The 18,428-nt window shown below is 44.0% G+C and overlaps 1 protein-coding gene across 20 annotated transcripts in view; it reads right to left on the bottom strand.

Annotated features, from left to right (window-relative positions):
- The window catches only part of LOC102693393 (pleckstrin homology-like domain family B member 1), a 107,735-nt gene that overhangs the window by 88,163 nt on the left and 1,144 nt on the right, over nucleotides 1-18,428 (bottom strand). For 6 of the 20 annotated variants that reach the window (XM_069183040.1, XM_069183043.1, XM_015337488.2 and 3 more), the window contains exon 1: nucleotides 1,641-2,320. The exons of 1 other annotated variant lie outside the window; for it this stretch is intronic. In XM_069183040.1, the coding sequence (XP_069039141.1) occupies nucleotides 1,641-1,748 (108 nt within the window). In that variant the 5' untranslated portion in view covers nucleotides 1,749-2,320. Of the gene's footprint in view, nucleotides 1-1,640; nucleotides 2,321-7,170; nucleotides 8,161-18,044; nucleotides 18,087-18,428 lie in introns of those variants that run through there. 13 more of the 20 variants (XM_015337491.2, XM_015337492.2, XM_015337487.2 and 10 more) reach the window with 5 other exon arrangements.

Below are 18,428 nucleotides of genomic sequence, written 5' to 3'. Positions count from 1 at the left end.
GATCTTGCCAAATTGCCACGACTTTATCCAACTGAACACAACAGTTACTAATTACAGACCACTTTAAAAGCAATGGATAAATGTTAATATGGCCTTTCAATAACATTTTCATTGAGCTCCAGCCTATATCCTTTCTTTCTCAGCTTGTCTGAGCTAAGCTGTGAGTTTTTCTATCAGTCTCTGGTTTCTACTTCACTAACAGGCCCTGCCCAGTCTCGACTCTCCTGGTTAGTTTCCCACATTTAAACACGAAGGTTCCCCCCTTTTAAGACACCCTGACAACATCTCTCCACCGTATCTCTGGCATCTCCAAAACTCGTGTGTCACTTTTAGGGTCCATCTCTAAATATCACAAGCTCTCTGTTCTCCGCAAGATATAGCAATAACTGTCCCAGTGGGAGAGTGAATCATTTCTTCTCTTGCCCTAATTTTTCCTTTTTCGTCACAGGCGTTAATTGTCTGCCTGGCAAAAGAGGAAGAACCCCCCCCCCCACTGTGATTAAGACTTTCCAGTACATTTTCTGCTGGCTAAAATGTTCCATCAACTTTGGCTGTTTGTTTCCATGGTAAAAAAAAACACCCCAACAAGACTTCCAGCCACAGGAGCACAAATGGCTTTTTTTCAACTGCTCGGCAGACCCTCTAGGGTGGAAAACTGGTCCTGCATTCAACTCACCTCCACATGGGGGAGCAATGCCATTCAGAGAGAGGGGAGAAGATGGGGGACAGACCTGTGAAGTGTGCAGTTTCTGTCTTACATCTTAAAACAACAAAAGAATGACCCTTGAGAGATGTGCACTGTGTTTGTAACAGTGACCTTGGCTGCCAAATATGAAGAAGCTTTCCTTGATTTAACAGTGAAAATGCACACTTATTTCGTTTTTGCATCAGTGAGATAACCCCTTACACACAAACCCCAACCCTAGGCTTTCAGGACTACTGGGACTCTACTCTGTGGTGAGTTGTAGTCAAGATGGAGTTATACAGCTTTTTTTCTAAAAAATGCCAGCATTTTTGGTTCCAGAAAAGAAGAATCCAGAAATCTAGTTACATTCTCTAGGCACAGCTGAGGTGTTTGACTTGAAGCTTTGTGAGATGGAAATGACTGTACATACACGTCTAATACAGCTCTCGATGACGTATTTTCCTCTCGTAAGCTCAAAACACACTATCTGACCTTAGTCACCTCTCACATGTCCTATTTACTCCCTGAAATGTGTCCTCACCTTAAACTCAAGACATTCAGGTTCAAAGCATGCAGTACGTTTCAAGAAAAGAGATACAAGTACTGTTCCCTTTGCAGACAGGTTCACGTCTGCTCTGTGAAGCTGGGAGCTGAATTCAGACTTTTTGAAAGAAAGCTCTTAAAGGCTTTATCTAAAATCTATCAAAACAAAACACCCCACAGAAAGCAGCAGTGCAGACAAGCAGACTCTTACTCAACCTCAAATACTAAAATGGTAAAACTGTATAAAGAAAACACAAGAAAATTAGCCTTTCATCATTAGAGCCAACCATCCTTGGTTTCTGTGGTTTCTGACTTGTTTTTTTCCCCTTACTTTCCTTATTTGCTGATCGTAAACAATCAACACAGACAGTAAGACAGTAGCACACAGAGCCTTTCTCTCTATCATCTTTACCTCTCGCATGATCTGGATTTTGGTTTTCAGCATCGAAGCCAACAGCACTCTCACGCTGGGGGTGACCGAGTGATAGGACTGGTCCATCTCAGTTTTCTGCCCTTCCATGTGAGCATAAAACAGCCATGGAGAACAAGAGGGCTGTGATTTTTTCTCTTCTAACTGGTTCAGGTCACACCGTCCAGATGTCCCAAAGTCCTGCTCTTTTTTTGTTTTCAGAGCAAACCAAAAAAGCAACAAAGGATACCTTCCCCTTCTGTCAAAGAGATGTTCAGCCTGAGCCCAAGATTGTTAAACACCAGCCAGTTCCGTACAGCATTAAAGGACAAAGCGGTGCCACAGGAGCAGTCACCCGGGTTACTGTGTTAACATCCAAACCAGGTGATGCCAGGGATTCTTGCCAGGCTGTACAATATCAAGGCCAAACTTTGGTTAGTGCCAGTCCGTGACAACTGAAACCCTGAAAAAAGGCCACTGTACCAATCTTAATCTTCAGCCATCCTTAATGCGGGCAGTGTACTAAGCTCCAGACTGCTTTCATGATCCCATTCAGAGAGGAAGTGAGGAATAGGAGAGCCAAGTTTTTAGATCCAGACAGCGAGCAGTACAGCAGGAGGGAGCTAGGCAGTGAGCCGGAGTCGGAGCACTGCCCTACTTGTCACTGGAAACAAGATTTACAAATTCATTTACTTACTAAATCCTGGAATTAGGCGTGGAAACAAATAAAGGTCTTTTATTGCAGTCCACCACTTGGGAACACAAGGCCCCCTGCAGGTCAGCTTTCTCTCTCAAAATGCTGCACAAGTGTTTTCTCAGCACCCAGCTCGAATTTAAGGTGCCGGGATCAGCCCTCTGCCCCAGTGGGGTTAATCAGTCCTGAAAGCTGGCCCAGAGTTCTTGCGCAAACAGGCTGGGTTCTGACCGAGGGCTGTGCTCGGGACAGACTGGAGAGAGTGAGGTGTGCTCATTCTGGTTCAGCCCGTGACTGGGAGGAGGTTGGAACGGTTAAGGTGGGGGTGGCGAGGGAAGTCGGAGGTGGGGGTAACTGGGAGGAAACACTGATGGAAATCCTTTTTGCCTGGCGGAATCTCTTCCAAACAGCCTCCTCCCTCCCTCCTGCCCTGCCTCACAGCTTTTAGAGCACAAGGAAAAAGGACACAGATGAGAAGCACATCTTGCTCGTCTGGGATTATAGCAGCTAAGCGAAACTAGAACTTCTTAAGCATCCCCACTGGGCATCCTCAGCCCGTCTGTTCCCCACAACTCTTTATGCAAGAGGAGTTTCCTATTCTCCATCTAAATCGATTCCCGCTCTCTTGTCCTTGTTTGATTCCAGAGAGCACAAAATAGCTCCCTGGGTTGACTCTGCATCATTTCTGCCCCTTAGGATCTTATATGTTTAATATTCTCTCAATGTCCTTTGTTCTAAGCTGAAGGCTTTCAGCTCCCTTAACCTGTCTGTATACATGTATATTTCCAAGGAATTGTTTTTGTCGGACATCATTGTAAGGCTACAATCCTTTTGGTCATGAGGTGACCAAAGCTGATCACAGAAGTCTAACTGAGCCCTTACTAACATGTTATAAAGCTTATAAGACAAATCAGCTCTGGTTTCAAATTCCACATTTTTGCAATATACAGACCCAAGCTTTCTGCTGGCTGTTATGTTGTTCTCTGTTATTATCTTGATGAGCACATAGAAGAAGCTCTATAAACATCCAGATTTCGTGTGTGTGTGTGACTGTCGCTGTTTACCACCCAGTGTGGAGCTCTTATTGCTGTTGTTAAATGTGTATTTGGTCTGCCCACGCCTTGAATTCGTCTAGGTCTCTCGGCAGTTCACTTGCTATTTTTTCAGTTTTCCTCTCCCCACATTTTTGTATCATTTGCAAATTGGACTCATTCCATTTTTCACCCACTCCCTACCACATCATTCTTCCTCTCCCTCCCTGACTCCCCTTGTTGGTCTCCCTTAACTTGCCCAGCTCTGACCCTTGGGTATTGTTATCAGACGCGATCCAGCTTCTTGAACAGAAAGCCTTTGAAGCCCATGTAATTACGGATACAAGCATAGTTTCTCTGTTCTAGGCTTCTGCTCGTGCAGTCAGTGAAGTGATTTGCCAGCTGCGTTGCGGGTTTGAGCAGGTGACAGTTTTTCTCATTCCCACGTGAGGCCCATGTCAGAAAGTGATGTCACCCCAGCTTCCAGCCCCCCACGTCGGCTCTCATAGCAACGCATCTGGAAGAGACAGCCCCCCTGCGTACAGGAACAATAATCGCACCTCCTAACGAGCTCTGATATTGAGAGAGAAAACCACCATCTTGTTCACAGTCTATCAACTCCAAAAATTAGACGGGGGAAATTGACTTTCAAGGGCTTTATGAGTAAGTAGACAAAAGATTTCACAAAACAAGGACAGAAAATTCCAATAGTAAGACTGCAGTATGCTGTCCAGTTTGGAATTCAGAATCTGGACATAGTTTTTTTTTCCTCTCTGTCTGGAAGTTAAAAGCAATAGGGATGTGGAAATAAAGTAAAAGGGAATTCGAATAAATAATCTCATCCGGTGTTGTGCAAACAGACACATACTGTTCTCTGTCCAGATGTTGCGTCTGTTGCCTCTTTGCTTTCTGCCCTGATTTCCCAGCACTTTTTATAGACAGGACCCTGCAGCTGTGTGGGAACATCTCCTTCGTTCCACACTGGTGTCAGGGAAACAATACATTAACTCACGAAACAAATCTGGTTATAATTAACACTGCACTGTCATAGTTACAACATAGGCCACACTTGACACTAGGCTACAGCTGACAGCTTCTTCCACTCAAACGTGTAACTGTGTTTGAAAGGGAACAGTTATCGGGTCCAAGAACAGTATTCTCATGTATAATAAGAAGCAACGAACAGATGCCACGGGTGTAACTGTACACATTTACTTCCTTTTGCTGTAGTGGACAACAAATTTTAATGACCGAAAGCAATCATGATGGACACTTTATCTCATGTAGGCAGACATTAGGGTGTTCTTGAGGACCCTGAAATGTAATTTGGAGCTCCGTTTAAGCCCAATAAGGTGCATACAGTACAGTATGTCTGATTTGCCAGTTCATTCATTAACTGATCGTTACAGGGACTCTCTATGAAGACCGGCACAATGGGCTGAGAGACAGAGGGGATAGGGGTGGTTGGGTCAGTTGGGGAATCGGGCTCCACACTGAGGGGCTACACACCCCAATGTACACTCATCTGACACCACGCCAAGACTGTGCAAGGTTCCTCCAAAAGAAAGAGAGCTTTGAAATGAATAAGGGGGAAGAAGAACTGAAGAAAATGAGGGAGGGCCTCCATCGCTCCCTGGAAAGCAAAAAGTAGCCCAAGAGTTCCCCTGGTATTGTCAGAATCCCCAGAGCCTGTTATCAATGAGAACCGGTCTCTTCACCAGCTGACGCCCAGTCTCCTGTAGACACTGACCACACTTCATTTCCTACAGGCTCCCTCGCCCTCCTTGGCTTTCGTGGTGGACGTAGCGCTCAACCAAGCTGATTAATAAATGGACAGTCTAAAATGTGAGGTGTTCAAAGAAATTTAAGAAAAATAGCTGCAGAGTCCAACATGTAAATGAATTTCAGAGACGTAAACAGCTCAATTAAAAAAGGCAGTGCAAGGCTGGCTCTTGAATTGTTCGGAACTTGGCGCACTTTGAGTCCAAAAACTAAATCAAGGGGTGCTTGCAGCAGCTGAGAAATAATCTATGCATTGTCTGTGTCTGGTCATTAAGGAAAACAGGATCCTTTGTATTGTACAAGGGAAGACATGAAACATTCTGGTTTTGCCAACATCACTCTCCTGACAAAGAGCTGCATCGTGGTGCAGAGTGACATTAACTCAAGTGCTGATTGGCAATCTCAGTCTCTCTCCCTCCCGATAGCCTGCTCTGTCCTGCAGTGACAGGCTACCGGGGCTCTGTCTGCATCCAGAAGATGTATTCTACCAACCAGAAACCAGTGCAGCCAGTCACAGCCAGAGGGATGTTCTCTTAACCCTGTTCAAGATTTCTAGTCCTTTGTCTGGCTCAGTGATCTGCCTTTTGTACAAATCTGACAGCAGGCTACAAGTTGCAGGCAGGTGACCAGGGTTTTAAAGGAGCATTGTCATTTGGTTGGTCTACCTTGTGCATTATGCAGAGTCTAAGTAAATGTGACAAGGGTTTGCATTTTGTCCAGATAGCCTGGATCCCACCCCAGGCGTGGTGCAGAAATGGACAATCAATGTGAGTGGAGTACCAGGTGTGGCCTCAAGTGGGAGATCCCAGAGTCACCCGGTTGATAGTTTTGGTTGGCATCCAAGGACGAGGCTACGCTAGGTGTTGTGTTTTCCCAGAGACAAGGGGGAGGTTAAATACTGCATCTGTGGATCACTGTATTTAACCATTACACAAGAGCAACCCACTCTGTCCACTCCACAGGCCATCCTGGCCAGACGAACTCTGTCTGCATGAAGAGACTCCCTCATTCTTACTTGCTGATAGGGTAAGACAAGAAGGTCATGCCCACAGCAGGTTCAGAGGGCACCCATTGGCAGTCTGTCCTCCTGTTTTTTAAAGGGATGTAAGTGTTTCGCATAAGGATGAAAGTCAGAAAGAGAAAGAAGCATAGGAGCTCAGTCTAAATCAGGAAAAAGGGATCGGTATAAGACCTTAGGACAGAAAAAGGGCAAAATTGAGAAAAGTTTTAAAATTAAAAATGAAAGAGAAGGATTTTTCTGAAAATCTGCTTCATGTCTTTGCATACAGACAAAATATACAGGCAAGAGATATAAGAGCATACGGACACTTACCACTAGATTCTTCAATAGCTTCTATCCACAAGCAGTGAGACTGGCGAACACATTTAGCCATCCCCCTCGGACCACACCTACACCATCACCATCTACCTCTTTATGATTTCTTAACTATTGCACATCTCCAGTCATTGTTTACACGTCTGTATTGTTTACATTCAAACTGTCTACATGTTTACTTGCACATTGTCTACTGTTTGTTTGTATATTGTCTTGATGCACTGTTTGCACTTTTAACACTTGTTTTACAATCGAGAGACTCTCTGTAAGTAAGAATTCCATTGTACCAGTACCGGTTACATAAGGCAATAAAGTTCAAGTTCAAGTTCAAGTTCAAATAAGCTATTTGCAACCTCACAGAAACACATAGGTTTCTTCTGGTTCACACTGTTTCATTTATGTTCTTCAATAAAAGCAACACATTTTTCAATTCTCATACTCTAACCTCACCCCACACTAACTAATTGTTAATTAGTAATTGTTAGGGTACTAACAATTTCTGGCACATGGTGAGAGCTGGCTGCCACGCTAGGCTGCAGTTTGTGTAACAGAAGCACACAGGAGGTGCACAAGAGCTCCACAACAGAGGGGAAATCTTTAACAAAAGAACATCTTTTGGTGAAAAAGAAAGGGAAAAGAACGAGATGAAGAGTTAACATCAAAATGAACAGATCTAAAAAAATAAGTTACCTGATGTCACTAGTACAGCCTTCTTCAACTGCAGGTTAGACTGGGAGAGGTAAAACAGCACACAGAAAACGAGTAATCCCAGACTATCCACGGGCTTCAAGGGTGCACTCACTGTTCCCACTCTTTAATTAATAAGAGACAAAGCAGAAAGTCATGCAATCCTGCCCGATGAGCTCCCAGTGTCGTGTACCCTGTGGTCTTGCCAACGCTTGTGAGTTGCACGGGTTCTCGCACAGCACTGAGAAGAAGACCCCTGGAGCCAGCCGAGGAGACACAGCGACAGCCCCGAGTCGCTGGAGCCCTGGGGCCTCTCGTTCTCGCCCTGTGAGGCGGAGGGTCCCAAAGACCTCAATCCCTCCCTCTGTCAGGCTGCCCGTCCTCACCGTACACAAGGCCGCCTTTATTTCAAGCTGAAGAAACCCTCGCTTGTTCCTCCACCCCGCAGAAACACGAGCTCATTCTGAGCCAGCACGCCAGTGGGTTTGGACAGGGGAAAAGAGTCCTCTTAAATGTCTGAAATATCAGTAGCTCCCCTTGGCTAAGAGCGCAGACCTTTTTTTAAAAAGGACTCTTTTCTTCATTCACAACGTGTCACACAAAGACACTTGGAACGCCGCCACTGCTGACCAGATATCAGAACTGTCCCACAGAGTCACTCAGAAGAGCCTTTATTTGACAGTTTTCGCCTCTGTTTTTCTTGTCTATTTCTGTCTCTTTCCTTCAGTACAATCCCAAAAGCTGTTTTTCTCGTGTGTATGTTTTACAGGGTCTCTCTGGTTTTGCAATCGATGATTCTTCCGAGCTGTAGCGTTTACTATCCTTATCCAGTCCTACTGTTATTCGATGCAGACAAAATCCAAACGCAGGCCCGCTTTGGAGTGTCTCTCTCCACATGTGTCTCTCTGTCTCTCTCTCTCCACCTTGTGCTCTTAGTCGGCAGGTGAAACGGCCACTCTCTATTTCACTGCGCGTCTGTACCTCTTAGGAACCCAAAGCCTCAGCCCTAGGCAGGAGAAGGACACAGAAATAGAAATAAATTGAGCCCCAGTGAAATTTCGTGGCTGAGCCGAAAAACAAAACAAACAAACAAAAATAATTTCAAGTCTGACGTAGCAAAAACAGAGGTGTATTTTTTCTTTAAAAAAAACACAGAAACTGCCGGCTGCTGTTGTTTTTGGATGTGCAGTCTGAGCTGTTATAATTGGTTCAAGCTGCCAGAGGTTTGGTCCAGTTTGGCAGAACACTCTGACAGTTCTTCATAAAAAACCCCGCCCCCTGTCTAAGGAACATTCATTTCCATCCCACTGCAGCTCTGGTGGGGAGAGCGTAGGATGTACCAAGTGATCCAGCTGGGTGGAAATGTCATAGTCTCCTCCTGGGAAAGCACAAAAAGGCAAACTTTTTTCGGCGTCTGGAAAGTTGTTCTCTCCTATCTTCTTTGTTCGCCACGAGAGGCACAGAGTAAACTTGACATCAACAGTGCTGGCACCACCGACCACATTATTTTCCCAGACAGCAGAGGAATTGTGTTTGAAGGGCTTCGAATGCTTCGAGGTAACAAAACCTTGAAGGGTGGCCCAAGAAACTTCGTCAGCATAAGCGACAACAAAAGAAGGAATTGGAATTTAAAGACTTGAAAAGGAGAGAACTTCTTCTCTCAACGAGTCTTGTGGGTCTGGGCAGCAGCTGGTGTAGTGAGAAAGAGGCTCCAGGAGGAAGACACCATATTTGCTCCAACCCAGGCCCAGTGGTGTGGCCTTTAGCCAAGAAGGCCACCAGTATATTGAGAAAAGATGGAGAATCAGACGCATCTGGCCAAAGTAAGTCTTGAGCCCTTAGTGTGATTGGAATGCTGTGTGAGGGAAAATAGATCACAGGATAGGCTCTGTGTGGAATCCCTAAGGGTAATTAAAGGCCTAGAAAACTGGTTGAGAAGAAAAGGATTTAGTCTGCATCTAGGTTTCAGCTGGAAAGGAAAGAGAGTAAGCGCTTTGCAGGTAGGCCTTCTTGCTGGATCTCTGAATTGGGTAAACAGGCCTGTAGGACCCAGAAGCTAGGAAGACTTTAAGACGATACAGCAAAGGCTGTCTTAATCTCGGCCACGAGTACTAGACTGGCAAGTCGCGTGGTATCAACACCTGGGCAGGTAGTGAAGAAAAGAAACAACAGAAACGGTTGCCTCCATGTCAGGGATGCTTGGTTTACTATAGAAAAGCATCTCTGGCCAAACAGTGTCAGCTGGAGAGAATGAGGAAATGGGAGAGAGTGAAGGGTTGAGAACTGGCCATTAGTAAGAAGACTAAGAAGATGAGACGAGAGGAAGCTGGCTGCCATGCAATGAGGGTCCTACCATATGTAGTGAAGAGAGTTAATGAAAAGACTAGGAGAGTGTGAAGAGAAGCAAGAGAATGATGTGAGAAAACAGGACAGGGGAGAACCTGCAGAGAGCATAGGATGTACCAAGTGATCAAGCTGGGTACATCCCAACCTGTAGACAGGCCACTGGAAGGGGAATGAAGGCAGATAGCTGGGATCCTGCTGGGAAATCAAATAGCTTTGGAAAGCAGACGCAGACCACGCAAGATGTGGTAGCAAGATGTGGGAGTATAAGGAGACACTCAATGTGTGTAGACATGAGGTCATGAGGAGGAATGAACGCTGGCAGTGCTCCAAAGCCCCCCAGCCAAGCTGCTCAAGCCTCTTTAATGACAAAATGATTGTGTCATTTAGCTCCTTTGAATGACACAATAGAGTAAGGAGCTGCATGGTAAAACAACACAAAAGCTGAATGAAAACCTACTTCAGAAAAGTGAGTCTTGACGCAGGATGCAACAGTGCTGACTGACCTGCAAGATCTAATATGGGCTGAGAGATACTTCCACAGGCCTCGAACAGCAGAACAATAATTGCAGGTTCAGAGCCAAGCCTTGGGACCTGAATGGAAGCCGCTGCCCATCGAGTACAAACAATGTGTAGATGGACAGGGAGATCAATGACATAGCCGGGAGTCCGTAAAGATGGACAGCAATCACAGAACCAGTGCAAAAAAGTTAAATTGGGAGAGACAGTTGAATAAGATTCTGGCTTCAATGAACTACAAGCAAGTAGGCCTCTAAATTGGGGTGAAAGGCCCTTTTCACATGGAAACTTTAAAACAGAAAATGTTCTTACAGCAGGTCTCTGGGCATTCAGTGTTAAAACACGCATACACTCCTGCAGAGTGTCTCCTCTATCTCAGATGAAGATTTTTCCTCATTGCAACTCAAAAAGGGAAAGTAAATTCTTCTGAATTAGCAGCCAACATGTAGAGACACGCATGAGCTCTATTAAACGTCAAATTAGAAGCCGCACCGAAATATTTGCTTACAAAGCAGGCAGAGGATGCGAGTTCGTGGAGAGCCGGTGTGGTCAACGTGCCTCTCTGCTTCCAGTGTCTATTAAGTGCAATTACCATTCCCTCCAGACATTTCAGCGCCACACTCTGATATCCAAACCACACGAGCCAAGAGTGGGAAGGGGTAACCAGACCGACGGAGAGAAATGAAAAACCCATCCTGGTGCACAGAGAAACCGACTGGAAAGAGTGAATTGAAAAAAAGAGAGAGGGAGCATTTGTCTTTCCATTTTGGCCCAGTCCTAAGCTCTGACTCGGACAAAATTGGACCTGACAAGCCTGACAGTCAGGTAAGCCTTGAGGGCGAGAGTAATCTGATAGACCTGAGTGGTAGCTGCTGCCTTTCCTGACTAAAACAACCATTAAACCCAGCCAGCGGCTCCTGGTAGCCAGCCTGCACAGTCTCTTGTTTCCAATGACTGTCAGTAAATGTTGCTAATACTACTTTACATTGTCTGGCGTTGTTTAAATAAAGAAAATGCTTTCTGCCAGCAAAAGGCAACAACGGCTTGGCTTTCATGTGTAATGGGAAACACATCCCCCCCCCCCCAGCTGTTGTGGGCTTTTGGTACAGATTCTAAGCTGGGCAAATTAATTGAACGAAAAAATTCATTAGAACCTGAGAGCCCTGTGTGATGTGCGGTTGGACTCTTGAAGCCGATTAGTACAGATCCATTTCTCTCCATCTGCTGGAAAATAGATCCTTATATTCCTGCAGATGTTGGTGCTGTCGCCCCGAGAAATGCAATATTTCTGAAACGCAGAGTAAAAAGTCGAACCGTCACCCGGACTCCAAAGAGCGAAACGATTCGCTTTGTGCTTAACGGATCGCAGCTTGTTTGGTCTCCTTCCAAAGGGGGGAGAGAAGAAGAGGAAAACAAACAAACATGAGCAATGACAACAGAAGTGAAGCCAGAGTGAAGTTTGGCAGCTTTGGCACCGTGGCCGTCGGAGCTGTGAGGGGTCAGGGACGGAGTGTGTGAGGCTGGGGTGAGCCTACCCCAGCGCACAGACTGGGCGACCCCTGTATTCAGCTCTGAGGCCTGGCTCTCGGCCCGCCGCGCGGAACGCCAGCTCTGGCTGTGTTGTGTGTAGGGGGTTGCTATGGCGACCAATCGGCTTTTGGAAAGGATGACAGTTTTCAGGAAGCAGAGGACAACACTCTTGGAAAATCAGCAGAAGACGGGGAGGCAGGCAGGCAGGGAGGGAGAGGGGGAAGAGAACTTAAAATCCACTTACAAACAGAAGGAACCTAAGTGGACAAGATTCAGCTTGTAGCTACTGGTGACCAGCTCCTTCCAGTTCAGAATGTTTCACAACCCAGTACAGACCAGTTTATCACAGCACCACTTTTCAAGAGTCAGTTTACATTCTACTATTAAATTGGTTTATTACCAGTAGGATTGAACTGGTGAGCAGTTTAAACCAGTTCATACCAATAAATGGCATTTCGGGCCATTTGCAGCCAGTTACAACTTAGAAATCTCTAGTTGGGAATGAGATCAAACTGCTCCTCACTACAGTTTTCAAACTGACACTTCTTTTTCTTTTAACTCCAGTTGTGTTCAAGGACATTTTTACAAGCAAAATATTACCTGACACAGTGGGGTTGTGGGTTTGGACTGAAAGGGCTTTTACATTTGGTCTGTAATTAAGAACATTTTGGGGTTTTGTTGTTTTCTATTTCCTTCTGTTTATCCCCTTTACAGTATTAAAAATACCAGAATGATGGCCATCTGGCCCACAAATGTTAGTGAAGTGCTGCATTGCTTTTCCACCACACTGATGTGGCAAACAGAACCCATGACCACTAAGATGCAAAATCCAGCTGTCCATCTTGGAAAAGAAAGACTCCCACACCTGCTGGTTATCACCTGGTGGTAACTGATTATCTTTGAGACAATGTGCAGAAGCAATTGAAAAAAGCCTACAGAATTCTGTTTTATGTAGAGCAAAGTGGGGACTTGAAATCTAAGGAAAACATGTCATGATTTCCACAATGTGCTTGTTAGACCTGACTTAGGATACTGCTAGGATGTCTAACTGTTCATTGGAAGAGCCTGTTGAATGACTCACAGCTGCTCTTAATTAGCAATTTGCACTCAGAGTGAGTGACATTCCACATGAGGAAAGCAGCTAGTGAGATTGGGTCTGTGTGTGACTGATCACCCCTCTGGGCTAATTGTGAGGCTTATAAGAGCAGCCAGGACAAAAGACATCAGTTTGTGTCTGGAGTCTAGTATGAAAGGAGGTGTAGGAATTCCCCAAGTACTTCTTGGCTTTAGGAACATCAGATAGACAAGCAGCCATAGGTTATAAATGGGGAGAAAGACCCCTGACAAAGGGGCAGCCAGTCTGAAGTTAACTTTCTGTATCCTGTAGGACCGTTTTCCCTGGCCAAATAGGATCAGCTAGTAGAGATAGTTAAAAATCAAGTGATTTGGTGAGGAGCAAGATGGAAAAACTGTAGGGTTTATTAACATGAACATGGAGCAGTGGTGTTGGCTTGAGTTCAAAGCCCCAAGAATTGTGGTTACTATGATGGGAAAACTGGGTGTTAAAGGAGAGGCCAACTCCACTGTGCCAGTGTTTCTGAGTAAAACTGACAACTGAGGGAATATTGCAAATGGGTGGTGTGACAAACCTTAGCGGAGTTCTACAGGGCCTGTTGACTTCAGTTACACATTACTGAAGAGTTAAAATAAGAAACTATAGTGAGTTGAGTGCTTATAACCAAGTGAAGATCAGTTGAATGTATGAAGATGTCACTGTTAGATCTAGGATCCTGGAAGGGATCTAGGAAACAGACTGACCATTCAAATGTAAAAAGCAAAAGTGGTGTGCTGGAAGTGTCCAGTTGTTTGATACTGACTGTGCTGGTGTCATCCTGGTTGCTGTGTAGAATTCTGGCCACCATGCTGTTTATTGGAGAAAATTCCTATTCTATGGGGAATGCCCTACTCAGACAGGTCAAAGGACATGATTCTCACTTAGTACTGAACAGGAGAGATCAGAAGGGGACTTGATATGAGTATTCAAGGTCCTGAGCTCTAACAAATCATCAATATCGGCAGTGAAACAAAACCGTTTGGGCACAACTGGAAAATGGAAGTACATATGGAACCTGAGAACAATAGGCACTTTTTTTACACAAAAGGTCTGGAGCAAGCTTCTAAACCATATTATTGCAGCTGAATCCTTAGAATCTTCAAGACTCATAGGCCCCTCAGATCTAAGTTAGTTATAACTAAATGAGCACAATTAGTAAAAAAATCTCCTTTCCTTTGTACTCTTCTGTATTCTCCTCATCTTTTAGTCTTTTGTTCTTAATGTCATGCATTAGTGCTATAGCTACACTATAACAATGTGTGTCATACAGTATAGTGGAAAACATTGATATACGAAATAGGTGCCAGTATTAAACTGCTTGTGTTAGGACCATGCCCTTTTTGGCTGTGAAGTGCTGTGAACCATTGCTGTCAGCAAAATAAGAGCTCACTGTGATCACTGCACTGTCACGCTGGCAAAAAGTCCCAGTCAAACACTGCAGGTCTGTCAGACCCTACTGGCTGTTTTCTGCCAGCTGTTCTGGGCCAGAGTGTGAAACAGAGAACAAGCTATGCGTTCAGATCTTATTTTGGAAGTGTAGTAATAGCATTTCAGCACTCAAAAGCCAGCAACAGACAAACAACGCATCTTTATTATCAGGCCTGATGTTAGTATTTCTTGTATTTCATTAGAATGTAGTGAAAATTGTTTACTTTGATTGTTAACTCAGTGTTACTCAGATCACAGTGTTTAATTTCTGATTATGAATCCTTTTAGAATCATTAAACACTCTTTTTTGGGAGCATTTAGTTTAGAAGTTGATGTGTGAATACTTTATTTACAAACTGTGTGCTGTACGTCTCATGACCTGGGCTATTGTATATCAGGGGTCTCTGGTCCTGTAGAGCCACCAAAAACCATCCATTTCTAAAGGCCTGAAACAGTTCACTGATGATCAATTGAACGGGTGATTCAATTGTGTAATTCTAGAAGTAGTTTGATCACAAATCAGAATATTATTCAGCCCTCAAGGACTAGTGTTCATTTCATTGAAACATCACTTGCTTAATTGAACAATTGCTTAAATAAGCATTCCTAACCTTTAAAAAACAGGCAGTTTAGAGCAACCTTCAAGAATAACTTCAATGGGGCTCTCCATTACCAGGGTTGGAGACCCCTGATCTATCTAAAATGCTTTGGTTACTTCGGTTACTAGGAGATTAATGTCCCAATTAATACTTCATTTATAAAAACACCACCTGAAGAAGGACAAGACATTGATTCTTCTTTGCTATTTTCAGAATGGAATTCACCTTTACTTCTTTTTAATACATTTCAGGCTAAGTACCTTTAAACATAATTTAAAGCACCTGATCTACGTTATTCATCATTTTTTAAACACAGTTTGGATGGATTTCATTCAGATCCATTTGCTTTCCACCTGTGCATCAGCCTCAGTAGGTATAAGGGCGCTCTCAGTCTAAGATGGATATTTTGAGGGAAGTTCTAATGGAATAATGCTCTACTGCCCTCTGCTGAATTATGATGAAATAACTATGACATCATCCCTGAAGGAGAAAAATATCACAACACAGAAGGCTTACACTTACAGTATATAGGGCTTTTCTGGACACTCCAGGTGGGGGCTACACACTGGTGGTGGGGTGTAAAGAACTTTGAGGGGAGTGTCAAGAAATCCCAAAATGTGCCATAACAGAAACTTAACCAATAAAAGCTTCTTCACCGTCTAACTATTTTATTTGACTGATGATTTTATTTAAAGTGACTTAAAATTGCCACCATTTACACAGCTCAGTATTGGACCTGAACAGTTCAGGTGAAGCATCTTGCTGCAGGTTACCACAGCAGTGTCTCACCTGGATCCAGAACCCTAATTCCCACTCCTCACTATTGCTCCAGAGTGACAATTTGGGAACAGGGAGAAGAGTCAAGCTCTATTGCCCACAAAGTGTCACTGCCTGTGACCCTGGGCTTCCTGCAGGCAGGAATCAGCAGGAACTGAGTCAGGGATAAAGGAACTGAGTCAACCTGTAGCACAGTGCATGTGTGCAGATCTACTGTAGCTCTAGAGGAAAGCAATAAGCACTGCAAAGTGTCTGTTAGGTCCTGGAGTCTCATACATCACAGGGAGTGCTGTGTTTGCTGGGTCATGGAAAGACATTCCACAGGAACTCTTCGAATGTCCAATTTCCTGCTGAACCACAGAACAGCGTTGACCTGAGAGGTCAGGGCAGGCTCTGCTCGCTGGCTGGATAGGGATAAGGCAAGGGGGGGGGGGGGATATTTCCCCATGTTCTCATTTAGCAGGTCTTGGTTAAAAAAAAGGCAGGTTGTTGTAAAAGTGACATTCTCTTTGAAGATGTTTGTTTTCTGCCTCTGTTTTCCCTTGTGGTGCTGCGATGTTGGCAGTTTGTTCAGAAAGTTAGAAAAGGTCATTGAAAATTGGTTGCTAAACAGTTTTTTAGCTAAACCTACTCCTTCACTCCAGACTAAGGTGAAACTCGCATCAGTCCCAGATGGCTGCTCATACAGACAAGGACTGTGACATTACGTTATGCTGATTAGAAAAATAGAATCCTGTTGCACAACCCAAAGTGTTTTAAATGCAAAATCGGTTTGAAACTGAGAATAATATTAATTAAAAATAATTCTAAGCGGAAATGATGGCTGGCACAGCCAGTGTCAGGGCTGCTGTGGCATATCCAACGTGTCAGTGCTGATTTTACACATGGATGTTGAAAACCCGAGGCGCCGTTGTTCTGTGTTTTTGGGGATCCCGCTTGGATCCGATTCCTCCAGACCTCTGCGAGGGAAATTGCTGGGCTCGTGCATATTTGCTTCTCCAGTTTATCGGTACAGTTTGTAAAAAAATTAAAAAGCCCTCCGCTCGCAAACAATCTTGAGATGGAACACATTGCTCTGCAATAAGAGACTTAAATCTGTTCTGTCTGAGGTTCTTGGTTTTTACTGATTTGCTCAAGCAAATGGCTGATCGTTTCATAGCACAGTCACACCTCCCCTCCTGGCCCACTGATCATATACAGTGAAACACCAGCCTGCCCTCCAAAACACAGTAACTCCTGTAGCTGTAAACTCCTGTAACTGAAAGTTGCACACCATTGGTGAGGAGCACCAAGATTTACATCAGTGTTTCCCAATCAAGTCCTGTTGATTCACACACCTGTGGGGTTTTGTTCCAGTTGAGCCCTCAGTGACACAATCAAACCCTTCAGTGACTGAATAATAATAATAATATTATTAAGATTCATTTGGATTGTCTGTTCCTAGCTCTTAAACATGTTGCAGCTTTTAACCATTGTGTTTTGAAAGTGAAATACAATCCCAAACTCGTGACTAGAAGCAAAATGCAAATATTCAATTGAAGCAGCTTCTTAGATCAAGTAAGACTTTGAGGATCTAATGAAGGCGGGCTGGAAGGAAAACCAGCAGGTGTATGTGGGTCACCAGCACCAGAATTGGGAACCCGTGACTTAGAACTTTCACAGAATGAGCATGTGGAAACAGCACAGCTCTTCTGAGCAGTAGAGAGAGTGCTGGTCTGATTCAAGGCTTTAAATCACAAGTTCTCTAAATGTACTAATCATTTGTACACTTAGATGGGATAATTCAATAACTCCCCTTCCCCACTGCTCCCCGGATTGATAATCCATAATGGCTGTTTCTTGTAAAAGCTTTCTGAATTCCAAGCATAATGTGATTTATTAAGAAAAACCAACATATTTGCACTAAAGAGTCAAGACTATGCAAGGGGGAAGTCAGAGTTCGAGGTTATTTTATAGCTTACAATAAGACCATTCAAACGTGAGCCATACATTTAGAAAAGCAAAGCTTAAATTGCCAATTTTAACCTGGGCCATCTAAACAGAGCACTCAGTGAGACCTTTCAGTTAAAGACGTCTTTGTCACACATTGAAAAAAAAAAAGAAATTGCTGGATCTGAATGCTTCTACAGGACTGAAATGTTTTTGCTTCAAAGAGGGGGGTTATCATTCCTTTTAAAACCACTGTACGTGTGGAATGAACCACAGACCAGCATGATTGTTCTGTCACAATTCCTTAAGAAAAAAAAAATTGGATTGCTTTTTCATTTGCATTGTGAGAAACAAGAATCACAATATTTGCCTAATGGGTATAATAACAAGCCAAAGGAGATGATAGCAGTAAAACAGCCACTAGGTTAATCTCCCTTTGAAAACCGCACATCCTGGAGAGGAGATATTTCTTCAACATCTGTCCTGCACCTGAATATATTTTGTGGGGTTCTTTCAGTAGCAAAGAAAGAACTCGGAGCCACGAAACAATGGCATTTGAAAAACATATTCTTAGAATCGGATAAAACAATTGATCTAGTGGTGGAAACTACAGCACAGCTGTGCCTTGGAGGACATACCTTAAATCTCACTTTCTTAGTCATCATCTTCACCCCTCTGGTGAGGTGAAATCTTTCCTTTTCCACACGCCGGGGGCCCTGGAGGCAGGACCCAAAGGGGTCTGTTACTCAACAGCCGGAAAAAAAAACAAAACAAAACGTTGTCTTGGAAAGACAGTAAAAATTATCAGATGAAAAAAGGAGACTTGGCAAAAAAAACATTATCTGTAAAATTGTAAAGAAGGAGTGTCATTCAGGACCACAGTCTTTAAATCTAGACCTGGAGGCCTGACTGAAAGGAATGACAATAGTCCAGGAATGATACAGGAGCAGGAAGGCTCTGTTGTAGCTGTTGTCTGTGTTCAGTGGACTGTCTCACTTACAGAGGCACCTCACAAAGCCTCA

Source organism: Lepisosteus oculatus, chromosome 23 (assembly GCF_040954835.1).
Source record: "Lepisosteus oculatus isolate fLepOcu1 chromosome 23, fLepOcu1.hap2, whole genome shotgun sequence".
Classification (NCBI taxonomy): domain Eukaryota; kingdom Metazoa; phylum Chordata; class Actinopteri; order Semionotiformes; family Lepisosteidae; genus Lepisosteus; species Lepisosteus oculatus.
The sequence above is the reverse complement of the archived record's forward strand: the minus strand, read 5'-3'. Positions and strand labels throughout refer to the sequence as shown.